The sequence below is a fragment of the Acipenser ruthenus genome, chromosome 56 (assembly GCF_902713425.1).
Source record: "Acipenser ruthenus chromosome 56, fAciRut3.2 maternal haplotype, whole genome shotgun sequence".
NCBI classification, from domain to species: Eukaryota; Metazoa; Chordata; class Actinopteri; order Acipenseriformes; family Acipenseridae; genus Acipenser; species Acipenser ruthenus.
Genome location: NC_081244.1, coordinates 5,104,640 through 5,124,796, shown reverse-complemented (window position 1 = coordinate 5,124,796; position 20,157 = coordinate 5,104,640). Strand labels below are relative to the sequence as shown.

Below are 20,157 nucleotides of genomic sequence, written 5' to 3'. Positions count from 1 at the left end.
CAGTTTACTGTTCACCTGACTGAACTGTTATCAGTTACAACGGAAGTCCTCGATAGGAAACAGATGTGATAAAGAACCAAATAAAAATAGAAACGCTTTTCAAACAACGGAGGCCTTTCAGAATAATTGCTTTATTGCAGATTGATAACCCTGTCATGCCCAAGCATATTTGCAATGAGAAAACCTTTATTTATGCAACTAGATTCCGTTTCTTGTACAAAACCACACTTTTTTTTTCTTGTCTGGCAACACTTAACTGTGTATGAAAGATTATGGCTTGTGAGGCTGGATTTAATAATAATATACAGAGTGATGGCTAAACACAGAAATGGACGTTGCAGGGCTGAATAAAATACACTTCTAAATACGCATTGTGTTTCTGATTCCAAAACCTGAACAGGATATATGAAAGCTGTTCGTAGAGCCTGTGACTCAGCCAGGACACAAAACCACTGCGGTTACAGACCTCAAAGTCATTTTTCCTTTCAAGAACCGCCCTGACAGGAGAGCTGTTTCAGATTAGTACTTGTGGATGCGCCGTTACAATATATATTTAGGGCTTTAGTTTTAGGTTTAATTAATAGTTGTTAAGCCTTAACTGCATACCAGATTGTTTAAATTAGTGACGCGCTGCTTGAAACGTAACGCAGTGGAAATTAAGAAGATGAATTCGGCGATTAGAGCCAGAACAAAATGCAGGGTCACATAGAATCAGGTGAGATATCAAGGCGCGTCGTTTGTGAACTCAATCAAGATATGAGGGTAAAAAGAAACCACTTCCTTTGGTAATTAGTGTTTCATTAAGAAAGCGAAACGGCCCAAAATGTTTTAAGGGACATCACGTTTCTTTTGGTGTGAATCAGGTGACCAGGGAGCTTCTCATCGAAAGAGAATCGGAGGACTTTTTTCAGCGGTTCAGATACATCAAACCGTACTTTTTTATTTTTCATGCTTTCTCCAATAGTATAGGCCACATAGGCATGCTATGACTACATCTCCTTGCAACAGCCGAACCTTAGAGTTACTAACACCTTGGGAAGAGAGGTGGTTCGTAAGTCTGAGATGTCTGTAACTGATGGTTTTACTAAATGGAGTGTTGGCAGAAAACCTATATACTAGGTTGGCACCCAACTGTCCTGTATAGAAAAATATGCTATTTGCATCATGTTTGGCATTATAAATATTATTGTTATTACTGTGTTATTACTGCCGACAGCCTTCATGGGCCCGTGGAATTGTTTGGTATGTGGCTCCTCTATTGTGACGTGTGTATATTGCGATCACTTGGTGATCAAACGAAATGGCAGCTTCTGTGATAAAGACAGTAAATGGAATCATACACTTAAAGCACGACAGATTGCAATATGTATTTATTTTATTACAATTACATATTGCCTTACCCAGGTAGTGTAGTGTAATGCAACCTTGAAAAAAAAAAAAAAAAAGTATAGGAGATAGAGATAGAGAGAATTATTTTTTGGCACAAACCCAAATGGTCCTGTGCAGGAGGGGCGGGCCCTGGGATAATTTCCCCTGCCTCCCCACCCTCTCGGTGGGCCTGGGCGTCAGTATCGCAGGGACAGTTAAATCTCAATCACGGAGTGGAAGGGCCGACTTTGGACAACCCTGCTCTTGACAGGTTAGCTCTGGGCCTGTCCTCTGTTCACGAAGCCTGGGGCTTTCCTAGGAGGCCATCCAGCAGTCTCTCACACATGTACAGGCAGCGGGGGACGTGGAAGAACCCTGGAAGAACAGTACACATTACATAGTTTATAGATTTACTAATAAAAATAGATTATAAATTTACAGGTGGATTAGGGGGGACTTGATTGAAGTCTATAAAATCTTAAAAGGACTTGACATAGTTTAACCCTAAACAATACTTAAGTGGAACCAGGACCAGAGGACATAATTAGAAATTAAGTGGAGATAGACAGGACAGAGGGAAGGAGACATGTCTTCACACAGAGAGTGGTGAGGGGATGGAATGGGTTACCTAGTCATGTTGCTGAAGGAGACACTTCTTCACACAGAGTGGTGAGGGGATGGAATGGGTTACCTAGTCATGTTGCTGAAGGAGACACTTCTTCACACAGAGTGGTGAGGGGATGGAATGGGTTACCTAGTCATGTTGCTGAAGGAGACACTTCTTCACACAGAGAGTGGTGAGGGGATGGAATGGGTTACCTAGTCATGTTGCTGAAGGAGACACTTCTTCACACAGAGAGTGGTGAGGGGATGGAATGGGTTACCTAGTCATGTTGTTGAAGGAGACTCTTCTTCACACAGAGTGGTGAGGGGATGGAATGGGTTACCTAGTCATGTTGCTGAAGGAGACACTTTTTCACACAGAGAGTGGTGAGGGGATGGAATGGGTTACCTAGTCATGTTGTTGAAGGAGACAGTGAGGGGATGGAATGGGTTACCTAGTCATGTTGTTGAAGGAGACTCTTCACACAGAGAGTGGTGAGGGGATGGAATGGGTTACCTAGTCATGTTTTTGAAGGAGTCTCTTCTTCACACAAAGAGTGGTGAGGGGATGGAATGGGTTACCTAGTCATGTTGCTGAAGGAGACACTTCTTCACACAGAGAGTGGTGAGGGGATGGAATGGGTTACCTAGTCATGTTGATGCTGAATCACTGGGATCCTAAAAGACCCGACTTGACAAAGTTCTGACATCAATCAGCTTCCAGGAACCGGACGATCACTGATGGGCCGAATTAAATCCTCTCACGTACTTATCAAAGATCATGAAAATATTTAGCCATTTTTCTCTTTGACACGATGTAGCCTAAATCAACCAAAGTCTCTTTCTAGAAGTACATTTTCTGAATTAGTCCTCCATCTTCCTCCATAACTGCTTTTTCAGAAAGTGACCTGGTGCGCTTTCCAGTTTCTTTACATTCCCCAACGGTAGTTCCATCTTTTGGCACACAAGGTTCCTAGAAACTGATTGAGCTCAAAAGGATCCCAGTGATTCAGCAGCAACAACATGGCTAGGTAACCCATTCCATTCAACTTGTGTTGTATTCGACTCACCTTTGAAAGGTCCTCCTTTGAAATCCAGCTCCACTTTGCCTTCCCGGTTCAAGTAGCCAAACCACTCCCCATGCTCGCTGTCGGGAAACTAGGAAACACGCAGCAGAGCTCGGTTTAGAAATACTGAAAGAAACGTTTTCATCGAACTGACACTGAGACAGACCTTCTAGTGGAAACGCTTGTCATTGAAATTATGAAGTTTCTTTCAGTGTTTCTATTGAAGACCCTGAGAAAGACTTCTAGTGGAAACGTTTGCCATTGAATTTATGAAGTTTCTTTCAGTGTTTCTATTGAAGACGCTGAGAAAGACTTCTAGTGGAAACGCTTGTCATTGAATTTATGAAGTTTCTTTCAGTGTTTCTATTGAAGACGCTGAGAAAGACTTCTAGTGGAAACGCTTGTCATTGAATTTATGAAATTTCTTTCAGTGTTTCTATTGAAGACGCTGAGAAAGACTTCCAGTGGAAACGCTTGCCGTTGAATTTATGAAGTTTCTTTCAGTGTTTCTATTGAAGACGCTGAGAAAGACTTCTAGTGGAAACGCTTGTCATTGAATTTATGAAGTTTCTTTCAGTGTTTCTATTGAAGACGCTGAGAAACACTTCCAGTGGAAACGCTTGTCATTGAATTTATGAAGTTTCTTTCAGTGTTTCTGTTGAAGACGCTGAGAAAGACTTCTAGTGGAAACGCTTGCCATTGAATTTATGAAGTTTCTTTTAGTGTTTTTATACTCTCATGTTTAGCGTTGCGCTGTGTATGCAGTGGATATTGCTAGTGTGTTTGCATTAGGCTCCGGTGCTAGCGGATTCTTGAGGTCCAGTGACGAGGTGACTCACGTGAGTGAAGGTATAGCTGTAGACCTGGGAGAATCTCTCCAGCAGCCTGGGGTCCGAGGTCTCGGTGTATCCCATCAGGAACGCAATGAGAGCCTCGCAGTGTGGCCACCACAGCTTCATGCTCCACTCCAGCTGCACACACAGACACACACATTATAGAAATTCCGATCGCTCACCCTCCCCACCTCACTGGCTTTGATTTACTTTGTGTAGTTCTTTACTCTTAGCATGTACTTTGACTAGCTTAATGCATTGAACACAAGAAAATGTATTAACATTTAATTTATTATATTCTTACAGCCATAGGTATGACCTATGTCTTTGATTATAAAATAACAATATTATGCTCATATAGTTTAGATTTTTTTATATCTCAATCCTAAAATTCGAGGTGATGCAAAACCTTTGGCCTTAGCTGTATGCTCTCCTGCTTCTTAGTAGCTGATTGATCTAAGAGGCATCGCACAACACTGCTGTCATACTGGGCAGTGTGTACCTGTGTGGGACAGTGTCCGTCCACGTCCAGGAAGTAGAACAGTCCCCCCTGCTGCTGGTCCCAGCCCGTGTGGAAGGGAAGAATCATGAACTTCTCAATGGCTGTCCTCTTGAGCCCCTCGTCCCCGTGTCTGACTGCGTACTGCAACAAGAACCAGCCTGCCTCCAGAGCGTGACCTGAGAGACAGAGAGACACGCGTTAATACACAGAGGGAGGGAGAGAGAGAGAGAGAGAGAGAGAGACACGCGTTAATACACAGAGGGGGAGAGAGAGAGAGAGAGACAGACAGGCATTAACACAGAGAGAGAGAGACACACATTCACACACAGAGACATTTTGCTCAGCTTCACTTTGCAGCCCTAAGAGACACCCAACACACGACAGATTCACTTTAATAAAAGTGACAGACAGACAGACAGACAGACCTGGGTTCTGATGTCTCCCCTGACAGCCAGACAGCTCCTTGCCGTCTTTCGATACATTTTCTAAAATTGCGGTCCCGTCTCTCTGCACACAAAAACGCCCGTTACAAAGCAAGCAGATTCAAAAAGTCACGGCCTCACTGTTTTACTACTGTTCAGCCAAAGTGTCTAATATTAATTCTTCAAGATCAAAATTCAAAGTTTATAGTCGATTTTTGTACAGTGGTCTATAATTCTTCAATAGATACGTTCTGTCGTTTGGTAGAGAGAGATGTTGATAATGTAAATAACTCAATTTTCCAGTAAAACGCCTCTCACCTGATCCAACCTTTTATAAACTGCTGGGTTTCAACAACAGCCAGGCTACACTAACCATGCTTGCCAACATTTGGAAACTTGGGTGTAAGGGGGGGGGGGTTATAAGCATCATACACTCATTATCATTTAATAGACCTATCCCCCCTGAACTCAACACAGCCATCATGACAGTAAAAATAGACAATGAAGCGTTCTTCCCTTTGTATAAGTTAGTGATCAGCAGATGTGTCGGCCGCATGAAGAGCACAGTGTGTGGTTTTCACTAACTCTACTGTGCAGAATAAATTATTTTTTTGTATGTGTAAATATCGCGACTTTCTTCCTATGCATCGGGACGTGGGACATTTGCAAGGAAATCGGGACTGTCCCAACCATATAGGGACTGTTGGCATGTATGCCCTAACCTGGTTTCACCACTGCAATCTACACCCTGTAAAGTGATCCAAAGTGGCCGATCACAAGATGCCTCAATAAAGACAGTTGGGCTGATCTAGAACCAAGGCAGGCAACTTTGTCAGTTTTTTGTTAAGTATGTTTTCGGATAAGCATCTCATTAATGTAAGCAAGGCCAGAGACAGCCTTGAATGTCATTAATACAATTTTAAAAATGACTCTGTACTTCACCAACGCAAGTGGAATTCTATATGTTAAGGTAACATTATTCAGCAGGTTTCATTCGACTTTATGAAGCAAAGTTAATTCTATAGAGTGATGCTAAACCTTTGGCTGTAGCGTTAGCTGCTGCTCAGTGTAAGGTCCTAGTCAGTACCTGCACATGCTGCAGTATCTGCTGAACACACCACTGTCCAAGCTCACTGTATTTCTCAGCCAGCTCTCCTCTGCCCTCCTCTAACTGGTCCACCAGGCACAGGAGCATCATGGGAACAGCCATGGCGTTGAGGGGCACGGCCCCGGGCATCTCTGGCCGTCCCAAACCAGAGGGGTCGACCCGAACCCAGTGTACGATCTGATCCATCACTCGAACTGCCTCACTCTGAGCGGAGGAAGAGCAGATTCATCTCAGTAACTCAAAACAGGGTGAACATAAGGGGAAGGGGTTAATGGATGTTGTTCAATTCTGGTCACCACAGACCTAAGAGACATTGTGGTCCTGGAGAGAGTCCAATGAACAGCAACCAGACTAATACCAGAGGGCTTAAAGGAATGATCCCATATGTAACAATTTACATGTATGAACATGTCATTTATTACATACCAACAACCACTACTTAAAGAAAGTTTATGAGCTGAGCCATAGGAGACCATTCAGCCCATCTATGCTCATCCGGAGCAGCTGATTGATCTCAGAACTTTGTCAAGTCGGGTCTTAAAGGATCCCAGTGATTCAGCCTCAACAACATGGCTAGGTAACCCATTCCATCCCCTCACCACTCTCTATGTGAAGAAGAGTCTCCTTCAACAACATGACTAGGTAACCCATTCCATCTCCTCACCACTCTCTGTGTGAAGAAGTGTCTCCTTCAACAACATGACTAGGTAACCCATTCCATCCCCTCACCACTCTCTGTGTGAAGAAGAGTCTCCTTCAACAACATGACTAGGTAACCCATTCCATCCCCTCACCACTCTCTGTGTGAAGAAGAGTCTCCTTCAACAACATGACTAGGTAACCCATTCCATCCCCTCACCACTCTCTGTGTGAAGAAGTGTCTCCTTCTCCCTGTCCTAAGTCTATCTCCACTTAATTTCCAACTATGTCCTCTGGTCCTGGTTTCTGTGCTGTGCTTCTTCTTTGTTCCAGGCTGAATAGCTTCAGTTGTTTCAGCCTCTCTTCGTAGCTCATTCCTTTAAGCCCTGCTGGGATCAGTCTGGTTGCTCTTTGCTGGACTCTCTCCAGGGCCACACTGTCTCTTTGGCGCTGTGGTGACCACAGCTGGACATGGTACTCTAAGTACAGTCTCATTAGTGCATTACACAACCTCATCATAACCTCCTTTGATTTGTACACTTTTGACTCTATACCCAAGCATTGCCTTTTTAAATGCTTCTCTACACTGTCTGTTTATTCTGTTGAAACTTATTTGTTCTAAATAGATTTTGTTCCCTCAGTTAGCCTGGTTGCTCTTCAACAAATCCGAAATGTCCTTTTTGTAAAGCACAGCGTTGTAAACTCCATGAAGTCTATACAGTTTTATACAGAGGAGTGCACAGTAACCTGGTATTGCGACTCTCCTGTGACTCTGGCCAGCTCGTCCATAGCCAGCACATAGAAACACTCGCTGAACACACTTCTCTGGACTTTCACAGCCTCCCCACGGCGGGTCACACAGAAGGCGCACTTCCGCGAGCCGGCCACAGGGGGCGCCCAGGCGTGAGAGAGCAGGAACTCGCCACCTAGAAGGAAAATCGCACAGTTTAATACAAAAAAAACCCCAGCATACTACTCCAGTAATGGGATACCTAATCATGTTGTTGAAGGAGACACTTCTTCACACAGAGAGTGGTGAGGGGTTGGAATGGGATACCTAGTCATGTTGTTGAAGGAGACTCTTCTTCACACAGAGAGTGGTGAGGGGATGGAATGGGTTACCTAGTCATGTTGTTGAAGGAGACACTTCTTCACACAGAGAGTGGTGAGGGGATGGAATGGGTTACCTAGTCATGTTGCTGAAGGAGACACTTCTTCACACAGAGAGTGGTGAGGGGATGGAATGGGTTACCTAGTCATGTTGCTGAAGGAGACTCTTCTTCACACAGAGAGTGGTGAGGGGATGGAATGGGTCACCTAGTCATGTTGTTGAAGGAGACTCTTCTTCACACAGAGAGTGGGGAGGGGATGGAATGGGTTACCTAATCATGTTGCTGAAGGAGACACTTCTTCACACAGTCAGTGGTGAGGGGATGGAATGGGTTACCTAGTCATGTTGCTGAAGGAGACACTTCTTCACACAGAGAGTGGGGAGGGGATGGAATGGATTACCTAGTCATGTTGTTGAAGGAGACACTTCTCACACAGAGAGTGGTGAGGGGATGGAATGGGTTACCTAGCCATGTTGTTGAAGGAGACTCTTCTTCACACAGAGAGTGGTGAGGGGATGGAATGGGTTACCTAGTCATGTTGTTGAAGGAGACTCTGCTTCACACAGAGAGTGGTGAGGGGATGGAATGGGTTACCTAGTCATGTTGTTGAGGCTGAATCACTGGGATCCTTCAAGACCCGACCTGACAAACTTTTGAGATCAATCAGCTACTAAGAACCAGATGAGCACTGATGGGCTGAATACTTCAACGAGGAACCTTGTGGGCCAAAAGATGGAACTACCTTTCGGGAATATAAATTACAATGGAATAATGGTTTGAGCTTTTTTTTTTTTACCTGCTTTGGCTGCCTGCAGTATCTCCGGTGTGCGAAATCTGTCCACGGTCCTGTACAGCCGGCAATACATCCACACCTGTAGGGGGCGCACTGTATAATTACACACCCTTAACAGGGACAGTCTGAGAGGAATGTGGTTTTAAAACTGGTACCCTCTCACCTGTCTTCCTTGCAGCCACACGTACTTCAGATCGTCGTAAGGTGTACCGTCCTTCCCCAGACAGGTGAAGAAACCCCTGGAATCGGATTCATAGGGTGAAGAACATTACCTTTTTTCGCATGCAGTTTGTTCATAACACAGCTTGTGTTTGAACTAAAACCAGGGCTGACCTGGGGTAAATTCTGATTACAATTGTGTAACTCCTTATTAATTGTAGTTGAATCTTGGCACATCTGGGTAATTATCATAAACTATATGAACATAATTATTTTATTTAGCATCATGTAATCAAAGAAACTACAAAATGACATCGCCAAAGTCTACCGGAAGCCATAATAGTAGTACAGTATTTCATGATAGCTTTCGTAATGTCACATTTTTCAATTTGTGTCTGTTTTTTGTTAAGTATGTGGAAAACTACAAAGCTCATATACATTAACGCTGTACTGTAAACCGAACAGCCCTGTCTGGCAGGATTACCCATATTCCTGGTCATGCGAGTGTTTGACCCAGAAGTCCACGGTCCGGTCCAGTTCTGCCCGGATCTTGTTCCGGAACCCTTCTAACTCCGTCTTTGACATGGTCTTGTCAGAAATCACACCTGTGTTGCACTTCTGGAATGTGCAGTTTTGAAACAAACATTTCATCTCAAACTTGAAAACGCGCTCTTCGGTACTGCTGAAGGATAAAGGAAGTTCTCAGTTTCTATGCCTTATTCTCTGGTTATCTGTTATCTGTATTATTGATTTCTATAATTTGGGGTACACCGTTTGCTGGTGATTTATTGATTTCTATAATTTGGGGTACACCGTTTGCTGGTGATTTATTGATTTCTATAATTTGGGGTACACCGTTTGCTGGTGATTTATTGATTTCTATAATTTGGGGTACACCGTTTGCTGGTGATTTATTGATTTCTATAATTTGGGGTACACCGTTTGCTGGTGATTTATTGATTTCTATAATTTGGGGTACACCGTTTGCTGGTGATTTATTGATTTCTATAATTTGGGGTACACCGTTTGCTGGTGATTTATTGATTTCTATAATTTGGGGTACACCGTTTGCTGGTGATTTACTGATTTCTATAATTTGGGGTACACCGTTTGCTGGTGATTTATTGATTTTGGGGGCCATATTGCCATAACAGGAAATTAATTTGTCTTATAAATCAAATATGTTTAAATACTAAAATAAACTTGGAATTAATAAACGTTTTCACAAGAAGCCTTTTTCGAAATTAATTTTCAATGAAGACATGGGTTTCATTAAGTTTCTTTTAGTGTTTCTATTGAATACACTGAGAAATACTTCTAGTGGAAACGTTTGTCATTGAATGTATTGAGTTTCAGTTAATATTTCTAAGTTTTACACTTGAGTGTTTAATAGTTCTGGATAAACTGAATATGCAGCAAATCTATTATTATACGTTACTCTACAGTAGAATACAGAAGCCTACATTTTGGGGTGCAGCCTCAAACACACCATTTATTGCCCTGGGACAGCCCCCCAAAAAAACCAATTTAAATAAGTAAATAAATAAATAAATAAATAAATAAAGCATAATTTGTGATACACCACTTTTCCACTTTAACGTGGCCGTGATATTGTTGAACATTATGAAAACGTCCTGTCTTGTGACTCCTCTCAAATCGACTCCTCCCTTACTGTTTTTCAACTCCGAGACCAGGTGAATGGCGACTTCAGCGAAATACATTTTAAAAAAGTGTATCATTTAACAGTGCGACCAAAACAATTTTTTTAAAAAATCTCAAAATCAGTCAACCGTGAATATTTTACAAAGTATTAACTGTGCAAAACTTAAACTGCAAGTATTTTTTTTTTATTGTTGTTTAAATCTAATACCACTTTTAATTAGTAAATTCTAAATAGTTTAAAATGTGTGCATTATTATTATTATTATTATTATTATTATTATTATTATTATTATTATTATTAATAATCTTAACGGTATGCTTATAAAATACAATGCACAGATATCTTCTATGTAAGTAATGCATGACATTCGCTTAAAGAACATTGTCATCAAAACATGACGTTGAGCTATTGTGCAGCGTTATGCAGTACACAAATATTCAGTTATTCATATGGTATAATAATTATACCTAAATATAATGTTCTGCTACCTGAAGTTCGGTTTGATGCAGTCATACGCCCAGTATTTCATTAATGTTAAACCTATTGAATAAAGCAGGTCTATTTATTTTACAGTGTAATTTACGTGTAAAATACTTACCTTACCTGCCAAGTGACGATCCGTATTTAATGTAAAATTTAAGTTTTCGTTGCTTGCAGGAATCGGTCATATGACCGGTCAGCAGCGGATCACGTGTTGAGGAAGCGTGGGGGAGGGGAGGGGAAGGGATGGCTGTGTTGATCACATGACTGTGCTTCCTGTTTTCAGTGCCTACACGTATTTTATTAATTTTTTTAAAATTAGCGTTATAATTTACGTTTTATAATAAAATGTTTTTTTTTTTTCTATACTGCACCGTTCCAACGGCTTATTCAAGACTGTACACGGTTATATATTTTGAGATATATGGAAAACATCGCCTCACTAGGTGCTAGTGCAGTTATATTAATCGAAACATGACATTTATATGAAGTTGTTGCTAGTGACTTCATTTTTAGTGAAACAACCTACGCCACCCAAGTGAGCCGCATTCAGCAATTTCCACTCTCTCTCTCTGTGTGTGACATGCCAGACCTCTAGAATTACAAGTGAACACACCTCTGTGATCTCAGACGACTTTGACGCTTGCTTAGAGTTACTGGATTCCCAGAGTGAAAACCAGGAATGCATTGAAGCAGTTAAAATAAGTATATAACACCACAATCGTATTTATTTTATTTTTTTTTAAATTATATATCGCTATTTTAAATCAGTTATAAAAATTGTTTTGTTTAATCAAAACACAAAAACTTAAAAAGCTAACTTGGCTGGTGGTCCAAATATAAAAATTAAATGGCCGTGGTTGAGGAAGCGAAACAGAATATTAATCATTAAACACACAATCAGAATTAAGCAAGTAACATTTCATATCACAGTGAAAGCATACTCCACCCCGCTTACACAAACACACATTACTGTATCATTTTCATTATTTTTTAATTCAAAATCACAAATTGCATATACATCAGATAAGCTACATGACTTAATATAACATTTACATAGACAGGCTATTTGGCTCACCTGAGCTCGTCTGGCTCCGAGCAGCATGGACATCTCAGAACTACATTTCCCATCATCCTCCTGCTCACTGGTAAATCCATCTTGGTTACAAATGTGAGTGGGAGGATGATGGGAAATGTAGTTCTGAGAGGTCCATGCGGGTACATGTGAAGCCATCTTGAGGCAGGGAATGCAATTTAAAAGTTTGAAAAAAGTGGTCAAAATGTAAAGAAAATAAAATAAACAAAACAATACACACACCTCACGCAAACAGTTGTAGCAACACATGGGAACACGTAACACAATAAAACAAACAGGTCCTTATGTACCCTTTAAGAGGGTTGATCTGGGGGAAAATGATTATTTGTTAAATAAAGGTTTGTGGGGGTTCCAGAGTGGCTCACCTGGTAAAGACACTAAAGACACGGCCGCACGGTGTGCAGGGTGAGTCATACAGTCATGGGAGCACATAGGGTTTGGGAGGCAAAACCAGGAGAGACTTTCTCCTCATCACACTGCAGCAGACTCTACTGGCCAGCCACCAAGCTCGGAGCAGAAACCTGCAGGGCTTGTCCTCCAGGGGGCGGTAGCTCGCTGACATCCGCTCTCGAGTTCCTGGGTGTGGAAGAGGAAGCTGGCTCGGCCGTGGGATCGGAGGACACTCGCTGAACCTTCAGCTCTCCTGAGCAGCTGTGTGGGGGAATGCTATGGTGAAGGGGGAACAAATAATTGGACACTCTAAATTCGTGGAGAAATTCAGGGGTAAAATAATTGGGTATTCTACATTTAAAAAAAAAACAAAAACATTGAAAATAATAAAAGTTTATGTGATTCTGGAGTTTGAACCGAGTCCTGCCTGTCGGTGATACCTCCTCCCCTGTCTGAGTGTCACAATGCTGGGGCAAAGGGACCCTGCTCTCCCCTACTGGTCTTTCTCAGGTTCTCCTTCACCACCACAAACTCGTAGTGGTTCTCCGTGCCCCCCTTAGCTTGTACGCTCTCCAGCTGTCAAGCAATGAGAAGAGGTGGGTTAGAGCTCCCCTTGTGGCCATGGGCATGTAGAACCACGGTATAGCGGGCATCTTTGGAATTCATTGACTTGAAAACATAAAGGCAGTGTTTTTGTTGGTAACTCAAACAATATTACCTGTAACAGACTATGCTGATTCAGTATAGATGAGCGCTTCTCAGTTCTAAGAGCTGTAATAGGGCAGCAGTGTGGAGTAGTGGTCAGGGCTCTGGACTCTTAAGCGGAGGGTCATGGGTTCAATTCCTGGTAGGGGACACTGCTGTTGTACCTTTGAGCAAGGTACTTTACTTAGATTGCTCCAGTAAAAACCCAACTGTATAAATGGGTAATTGTATGTAAAAATAATGTGATATCTTGTAAGTCGCCCTGGATAAGGGCGTCTGCTAAGAAATAAATAATAATAATAATAATAATAATAATAATAGTGTTGCAGGATTTATACTGAATGCAGATTACAACCAGCAGCATTGTAATCTCTATGAAACTTTAGGGTGGATCAGACTGCAGAATAGAAGGCGCTCTCATTGTTTTGTTTTTTTAATATGGACCAACGTGCCTGCTTTGCATATCAAGCATCTCATCTTTGGAACGCACTGCCTTCGGACATAAAAATGGCCTCTTTGTAATACTCAAATATTTATTTGAAATCTAACCAGGGTTTCAAATCCTATGACCAGGATCATGTAACTTGGAATTTTAATACACTAACATTTTTTCAGAAGATATTCGTTTTCTTTAGGTAAAACGGTGTCGATTTGTTTCACCAAATATTTGTTACGTTTTACGAGAGACAGTTTTTCATTACAGCATTTTATATTATCAATCATTGTCAAATTAACTAGACTGTACCACTTTAAAGTGACATGCAGTACTACAGCTATGGCCAAAAGTTTTGCATCGCCTATAATTTTAGGATTGAGACTTTATGACCATAATTTAAATATTTTATTTGACATGTAATCAAATAAACAACAAAATGATATTACAAAAGTCTACTGGAAGCCATATTAGCACATTAACAATAATATATATCTATATATATCTATCTATATAGATTGCAAACGCCAAAGCCTTCTGTGCTAAACTGTGGGCCAGTCTGTGTGGAATGAAGGGCACAGTGTAAGTGCTTTCATTTTCATTCCCCACCTGCTGGTGTCTCTGTTGCCTCTTCAGCATCTCCTTCTCCAGGGGGCTCCTGCCCAGCTCCCCCTCCTCTCTCTGGGTCTGCTCCTTCTTTCTCCTCTCCAACACCAGCTGCAGCTCCGACTTGCTCGTCACACACAGCCCTCTGAGATGAGAAGGAAACATTGGTCTCTATTCAGAAAACTTTGAGCAGGGCGAGTCATAGAGCACAGGTTCGTGTCCTGGCTGGGGGGAGGGTGAAGGGATATAATTGGACACACTAAATAATAAAAAAGAACATTTTGATTATTGGCATTGTGATTAATAATCTGTTTGCGCTGTGAGCTTGTCTCCTCTGCTCTAATGTGGTTAGATTATACCCAGCCAGCTACCTGGCTGACCTGTGCTATCAATATCTCTGTCAGCGCGACAGGTGTTGGGTTGCTGCAGGCTGGTTAATGGAGACAAAAAAGGCTCTTATCTTCACATCAATAGCAGACAGCGCTGGGCTGGTACCCGTGACTGCGATGCAGGCGGACAGCCACGGGCTCACAGAGATGAACATATACTTTTAATACCCTGGAGATGCAGTTTTCTGTGCCCGAAGGGCAGGAAACTCATTTGACTACCACAGCCAGCTGATTGAACTGAAGTGTGTCTGATTGTTACTGAAGCACATTAGACACATCTATGACAGGTGCAGTGCCCTGTAGAGTTATACAGTTACAGTCATGCCTTATATAGGATTACCACTTACATAATTTTGCAGTTTTCTCATGGTTATACTAAGCAAGTTTACCATGTTTTTAAAATTCACTTTACCATACCTGTCTGCGGTTTACAATGCTTCCCTATGCTTTACCATACCTCTCTGTGCTTTACAATGCTTCCCTATGCTTTACCAGACCTCTCTGTGCTTTACAATGCTTCCCTATGCTTTACCAGACCTCTCTGTGCTTTACAATGCTTCCCTATGCTTTACCAGACCTCTCTGTGCTTTACAATGCTTCCCTATGCTTTACCACACCTATATATGCTTTACAATGCTTCCCTATGCTTTACCAGACCTCTCTGTGCTTTACAATGCTTCCCTATTCTTTACCATACCTCTCTGTGCTTTACAATGCTTCCCTATGCTTTACCAGACCTCTCTGTGCTTTACAATGCTTACCCATGCTTTACCAGACCTCTCTGTGCTTTACAATGCTTCCCTATGTTTTACCATACCTCTCTGTGCTTTACAATGCTTCCCTATGCTTTACCATCCCTCTCTGTGCTTTACAATGCTTGCCTATGCTTTACCAGACCTCTCTGTGCTTTACAATGCTTCCCTATGCTTTACCAGACCTCTCTGTGCTTTACAATGCTTCCCTATGCTTTACCAGACCTCTCTGTGCTTTACAATGCTTGCCTATGCTTTACCATACCTCTCTGTGCTTTACAATGCTTCCCTATGCTTTACCAGACCTCTCTGTGCTTTACAATGCTTTCCTATGCTTTACCAGACCTCTCTGTGCTTTACAATGCTTCCCTATGCTTTACCAGACCTCTCTGTGCTTTACAATGCTTCCCTATGCTTTACCAGACCTCTCTGTGCTTTACAATGCTTCCCTATGCTTTACCAGACCTCTCTGTGCTTTACAATGCTTCCCTATGCTTTATCATCCCTCTCTGTGCTTTACATGGCTTCCCTATGCTTTACCATACATTTTCTAACAAGTTTCAGGTATTTTTGTGAAAATGCTACTGTGGTACCATTGCCAGTGTTAATGGCAAACAGGTGGCACGTAACGCTATGAATAATGGCCATAATTATTATAAAAACTGCACATAAAGGCATGTTCAATGTACTCCTACTGGCTTAGTCTCCTTTTGCATTGAAGCAGAACTACATTACCCACAATGCCCTTACTTCTTGTGCGCAAGGAGCAGCTCCTTGTGCAGGTCCTGGTGGGCCCGAGACACCCTGACGGGATTGGCCAGTTTGGAGGGCGGGATCGCAGCAGGCGTTTTGATTGGTGTAAAGTTTCTGGTGCCGTCTTCTTGGGTCGCTCTGGCTGAAAGAAAGCAAGAGGAATTTGATGCTAAACTAAACCAAACAGCTCCAACGTATACACTGTGTTGAGGTGCTGGTGCAATTTGCTAAGTGTTTAGTGGCCACCTCTAATCAAGTTGAGTGTATTTCTCGCTCACTCTTAGGCTGGTGAGTGACGCGAGAGATCGGGTCTGTCATACAAACAGTGCAAGAGAAAAAGCACACACTCTCAAATGGTTTGGAGGTAGTCAACTTTACAGGGATATAAATGTGTCAACCCAAACGCATTTTCAACACTGAAGACACTGAGAAAGGCTTCTAGTGAAACGCTTGTCACTGAATTTATGAAGTTTCTTTCAGTGTTTCTATTGAAGACGCTGAGAAAGACTTCTAGTGGAAACGCTTGTCATTGAATTTATTAAGTTTCTTTTTAGTGTTTCTCATGAGAGGGCTCCAGTTGCCACATGCATCCCTGCCCCTCTCCAGAGCGGACTCACTTTCTTTGGAGGCAGTCTGTTCAGAGGTACCACAGCCAGCTTTCATTGTGCGGACTAGCTTCAGTGACACCAGGATGTGAGTCTTAGTTTGCAGCCACTGCTCCTGTGGCATCCTGGGAAACAAAAAAAACACATGTAACATTTATTAACCAGGAAAGTGACACACACACGTTTGCAATCCTATATTTCTGGGGGACTTCTCATTGACTCTCACTGTATTTTAATTTACTATTTCCAATTCCAGGCAGACAAAACTCCACACAGGGTGAAAGTCGACTATTTTTTTTTTAAAGGTATATTTAGTTCTTAAAAACGTGTTTTATAAAGTGCGGTTTTTTCAGGAGTTACTATCTTTGTGAGGATATTTTCTCAACTTTTGACCGCACATTGATAGTAATACCTGCCCACAGACACACACACACACACACACACACACACACCAACATGTTGACCAAATTACAAGAGGCAATTTTTGTTTTAACTCATTTAAAAGTATCAAGGCAGAAGTTTCAGTTCTTCCTGAAGTTTATTCCAAGACCATGGGACTAGAAAACTGACATCAAAACATGGCAACGTTCTGCAGTTTTCCCATAGTTACAATATTCCATAGTTTACCATAGCTCGATTTTTTAATATGCTTTATCATACCTCTCTGTGCTTTACAGTGCTTAACTAGCAAAAAAAAAGTCGAAAATTAGCGGTACATGGCCTACAATATCATTAAAAAATAACTTATTTTGAAAATGCAGTAAAAACAAAACAAACATTTTGTATTTGTTTAGAGAATTTTTATTTAAAAAAATAACAATAAAACACAGCCCACAGTTTGTTTTAATGTACGTAATATTTGTTTTATTTTTGTTGCTGTGTAGTATTTTCCTTCAAGGTTTTTTTTCACACTAAAAACGACAGCAAAATATAATATTTGACGTTTGCTAATAAACATTGTTTCCATGAAATTCATCAGAATGGAAAAAAACTGACATGGAGTGAACGGTCTTCATAACAGATACAAGAATTATTGCAAAATAACTTTTTTTTAAATTTATTATTTTTGAAAATAACACACTGAAGGTTACAAGATAAGCCTCACGTACCTTGAACTGACTCTCGTCTTTCGTTCACGCTGACTGTGTTGTCATGTATTTTTGTACTCGAGAGGAGTCAGCCGACACCTGAGACAGGTAAAACATCCCTCGCTATTCGAAGCCAGCCTCCGGGTGATTATTTAATTATAACGTGTGTTTTTTTTTTTTTTTTTTCTCACAATGATTTTACTAACCTGCGGCACAGTGCTGCACATTCAGTCGACGTAAGTTGTATCTATACACTAGAGTATCTGCAAACCACATGTCAAATCATAGGGCTGGCTAGCTAAAAAAAAACACCACAAAACGAATGATTGATTCCCTTCCTGATTCCATGCTTTAATAACATTGGTTTAAATTGAGCTACATATTACACACATGCACGTTATTTCTTCTTTGCACGTACCCATATCACACTTTTTTGTATATCCCTGGATAACTATTTATCCAATGGTCATGGAACTTGATGTTCACATTATTTAGCAAAAGTCGCTGAGAATATCACATTCTGGGGACGTCTGTGTCCATCTCTATGCCTGGAGAATTACTTACCAAATTCACTTAGAAATTTAACACTGCAGGCCTACTCCTGTTGTTCATAAAAATCGTCTTGAATCAACTGCACCCAGATCTTTTTGCTTTGTATGCCCCTAGTTTGTAGAACCGTGGATTGCCCTGCCTACCTAAGCCTTCCCTACCCGGGCGCCGCCCCCTAGGAACCCACGGTCACGGTCACGGCCGGCTGTGACATGAATTCGAACCTGCGATCTCCAGGCTGCAGGGCGCATCCTGCACTCCACGCAGAGCGCCTTTACTGGATGCGCCACTCGGGAGCCCTCTTGTTTTGTAACTAACTTTGTACAGCGCTCTGGGGTGCCGTGGCGTGAAGGGAAGGCGCTGTATAAAATACATTTGCATTGTATAGAATTATTTTTTGTGTGTTATTTGTCAAGGTGCATTCAGTCCAGGAGCTAGACATTAAAAACAGAAGTTGGAGCATTTTTTAAAAGCACACATTTAAAAATAAAGATGCAGCAATTGTTACCCATTTTTTTTTTTTTTTTTTTATTAAAATCCCCACAGTTCACACATATACAAAAATGTAGATCACACACGAATACGGGCAGATTCCTGTAAAATGCTGACTCAGGAAGGGATGAAAATACACAGAAAATACACTAATGCACGCAGGTTGTTTTGCTTTGTGAAAAGAACTTCAACAACTTTGGAACAAAAATGAAACAAATGTACGCACAACTTTCTGGTAGTTCGATAAACAGAGTAACACTAATTTTCAAATCCAATCCCACAGTTGCTATATTGGACTCTCTCTCTCTCTCTCTGGAGGCAACAGAGATGACCAACAAGTTGATACCTACTTTCGTTATTTGAAGAGGTGAATGAAAGCATAACTGGTTTTCTGTATGCAAAAATAATTTTAGCTTCCCTTATAAAACACACATTTTTGTTTTTTAGGAGTGTATCTTAAGATCATAGCTAGCTTAATAATGGGCCTATAACAATGGAAATAAGACTCCTATTGCATAGCAGTTTCACCCATTCCAGGTTTTACAACAAGCTTGATTCGCCACAGTGTAAAACCCACCCCCTCTTGTGAATTATCCAAAGTCGTTGATCTGCAATGTCTAATTCTAACTGTGTACTTCTGTACCATCTAAAAAATGAACAAAACCATGTTTCAGATCATCTTAAACACCCCCCCCAACACACACACTAAAATCTCATTTGTACCACAGTGCCACCTACTGACTGAAAATCACTGTGACGCTGTATACTTTTTTTTAAATCAACCCCCCCACCCCAAGAGAGAGCCAAAACCCACATGCAAAACTACATTCCACCTATTTTCAATATCACCTTCCAAAAATAAGAATGAGCCCCAAAACGGTTTCTTCCTCAAATACATTTGAGAGTGACTCAAACATTACAAGGAGGAAACGGACAATGTGGATGACCAGATCCAGGAAATTTGAAACCTTGTGTTTTCGTGCGCCTCATTGCATTAATGGTAGGTATTTATAACCCTGCTACAGTTTTGCCAGCAACGCAGGCAGACATTTGATGAATGATGCTGCTGAAAAGTGAACCAGTTACAAAACACTTGGTATTTCAATAGTCTTTGCATGCATTTATATTAATTTGCAAATACATGGACAATTTTTATACTAATGGAAGATATTGTATAAAACTCCAGAACGCATTTCTAGAGGTTGCTAAACCGCTGCAAGATCTGACACCTTCTCTATAATGTCAGCCTACCTGGTCTAGTTTAACATTAAAATAAATGTAAAAGCTGCATTGTGCGTCTAGCGGTTTTTCAGGAATGATATTTCTAAAGCTACGTACATGATAGGTAGTATAATACAGAATCACCACTTACAAACCTGGGGTTCAGCGTTTCCAGGTTTCGTTCGAGTAAAACACATGCAAGATCATGTTGAAAAGTCATCATGTTTGTTTTCTCGATGTGTTTTTTCAGAGTAAAATTTAGCAAGACAACAGTCAAGAGGACCAGGGTCTATAGGGTGGCAAATCTGCCTACAAGCGACAGCCAAAAA

At 41.4% G+C, this 20,157-nt stretch overlaps 2 protein-coding genes across 10 annotated transcripts; both read right to left on the bottom strand.

Annotated features, from left to right (window-relative positions):
* Positions 1–1,369: 1,369 nt before the first annotated feature.
* renbp (renin binding protein) lies at positions 1,370–10,962 on the bottom strand. Of its 5 annotated transcripts, none has more exons than XM_059017296.1 (11): positions 10,873–10,962; positions 9,091–9,288; positions 8,611–8,686; positions 8,451–8,526; positions 7,290–7,468; positions 5,883–6,107; positions 4,799–4,880; positions 4,374–4,549; positions 3,878–4,009; positions 3,042–3,129; positions 1,370–1,743 (listed from the first exon to the last, which is right to left on the bottom strand). In XM_059017296.1, the coding sequence occupies exons 1-11, from the start codon at positions 10,935–10,937 to the stop codon at positions 1,664–1,666; spliced, it is 1,377 nt and encodes a 458-aa protein (XP_058873279.1). In that variant the 5' UTR covers positions 10,938–10,962; the 3' UTR covers positions 1,370–1,663. The 5 variants fall into 5 exon arrangements, with proteins under 5 accessions (XP_058873279.1, XP_034770839.2, XP_034770840.2 ...); XM_034914948.2 differs by having other exon boundaries at positions 1,374–1,743; positions 9,091–9,224; positions 10,868–10,961; XM_034914949.2 differs by having other exon boundaries at positions 1,374–1,743; positions 9,091–9,224; positions 10,873–10,958.
* A 767-nt stretch (positions 10,963–11,729) lies between these two features.
* Positions 11,730–19,796, bottom strand: LOC117404163 (protein FAM107B). Of its 5 annotated transcripts, XM_034006932.3 has the most exons (6): positions 17,985–19,796; positions 16,491–16,603; positions 15,871–16,015; positions 13,983–14,124; positions 12,676–12,811; positions 12,407–12,511 (listed from the first exon to the last, which is right to left on the bottom strand). In XM_034006932.3, the coding sequence occupies exons 2-5, from the start codon at positions 16,600–16,602 to the stop codon at positions 12,695–12,697; spliced, it is 516 nt and encodes a 171-aa protein (XP_033862823.2). In that variant the 5' UTR covers position 16,603; positions 17,985–19,796; the 3' UTR covers positions 12,407–12,511; positions 12,676–12,694. The 5 variants fall into 5 exon arrangements, with proteins under 5 accessions (XP_033862818.3, XP_033862819.3, XP_033862821.3 ...); XM_034006927.3 differs by lacking the exon at positions 12,676–12,811 and having other exon boundaries at positions 11,730–12,511; XM_034006928.3 differs by lacking the exon at positions 12,676–12,811 and having other exon boundaries at positions 11,730–12,511; positions 18,131–19,796.
* Positions 19,797–20,157: the final 361 nt, after the last annotated feature.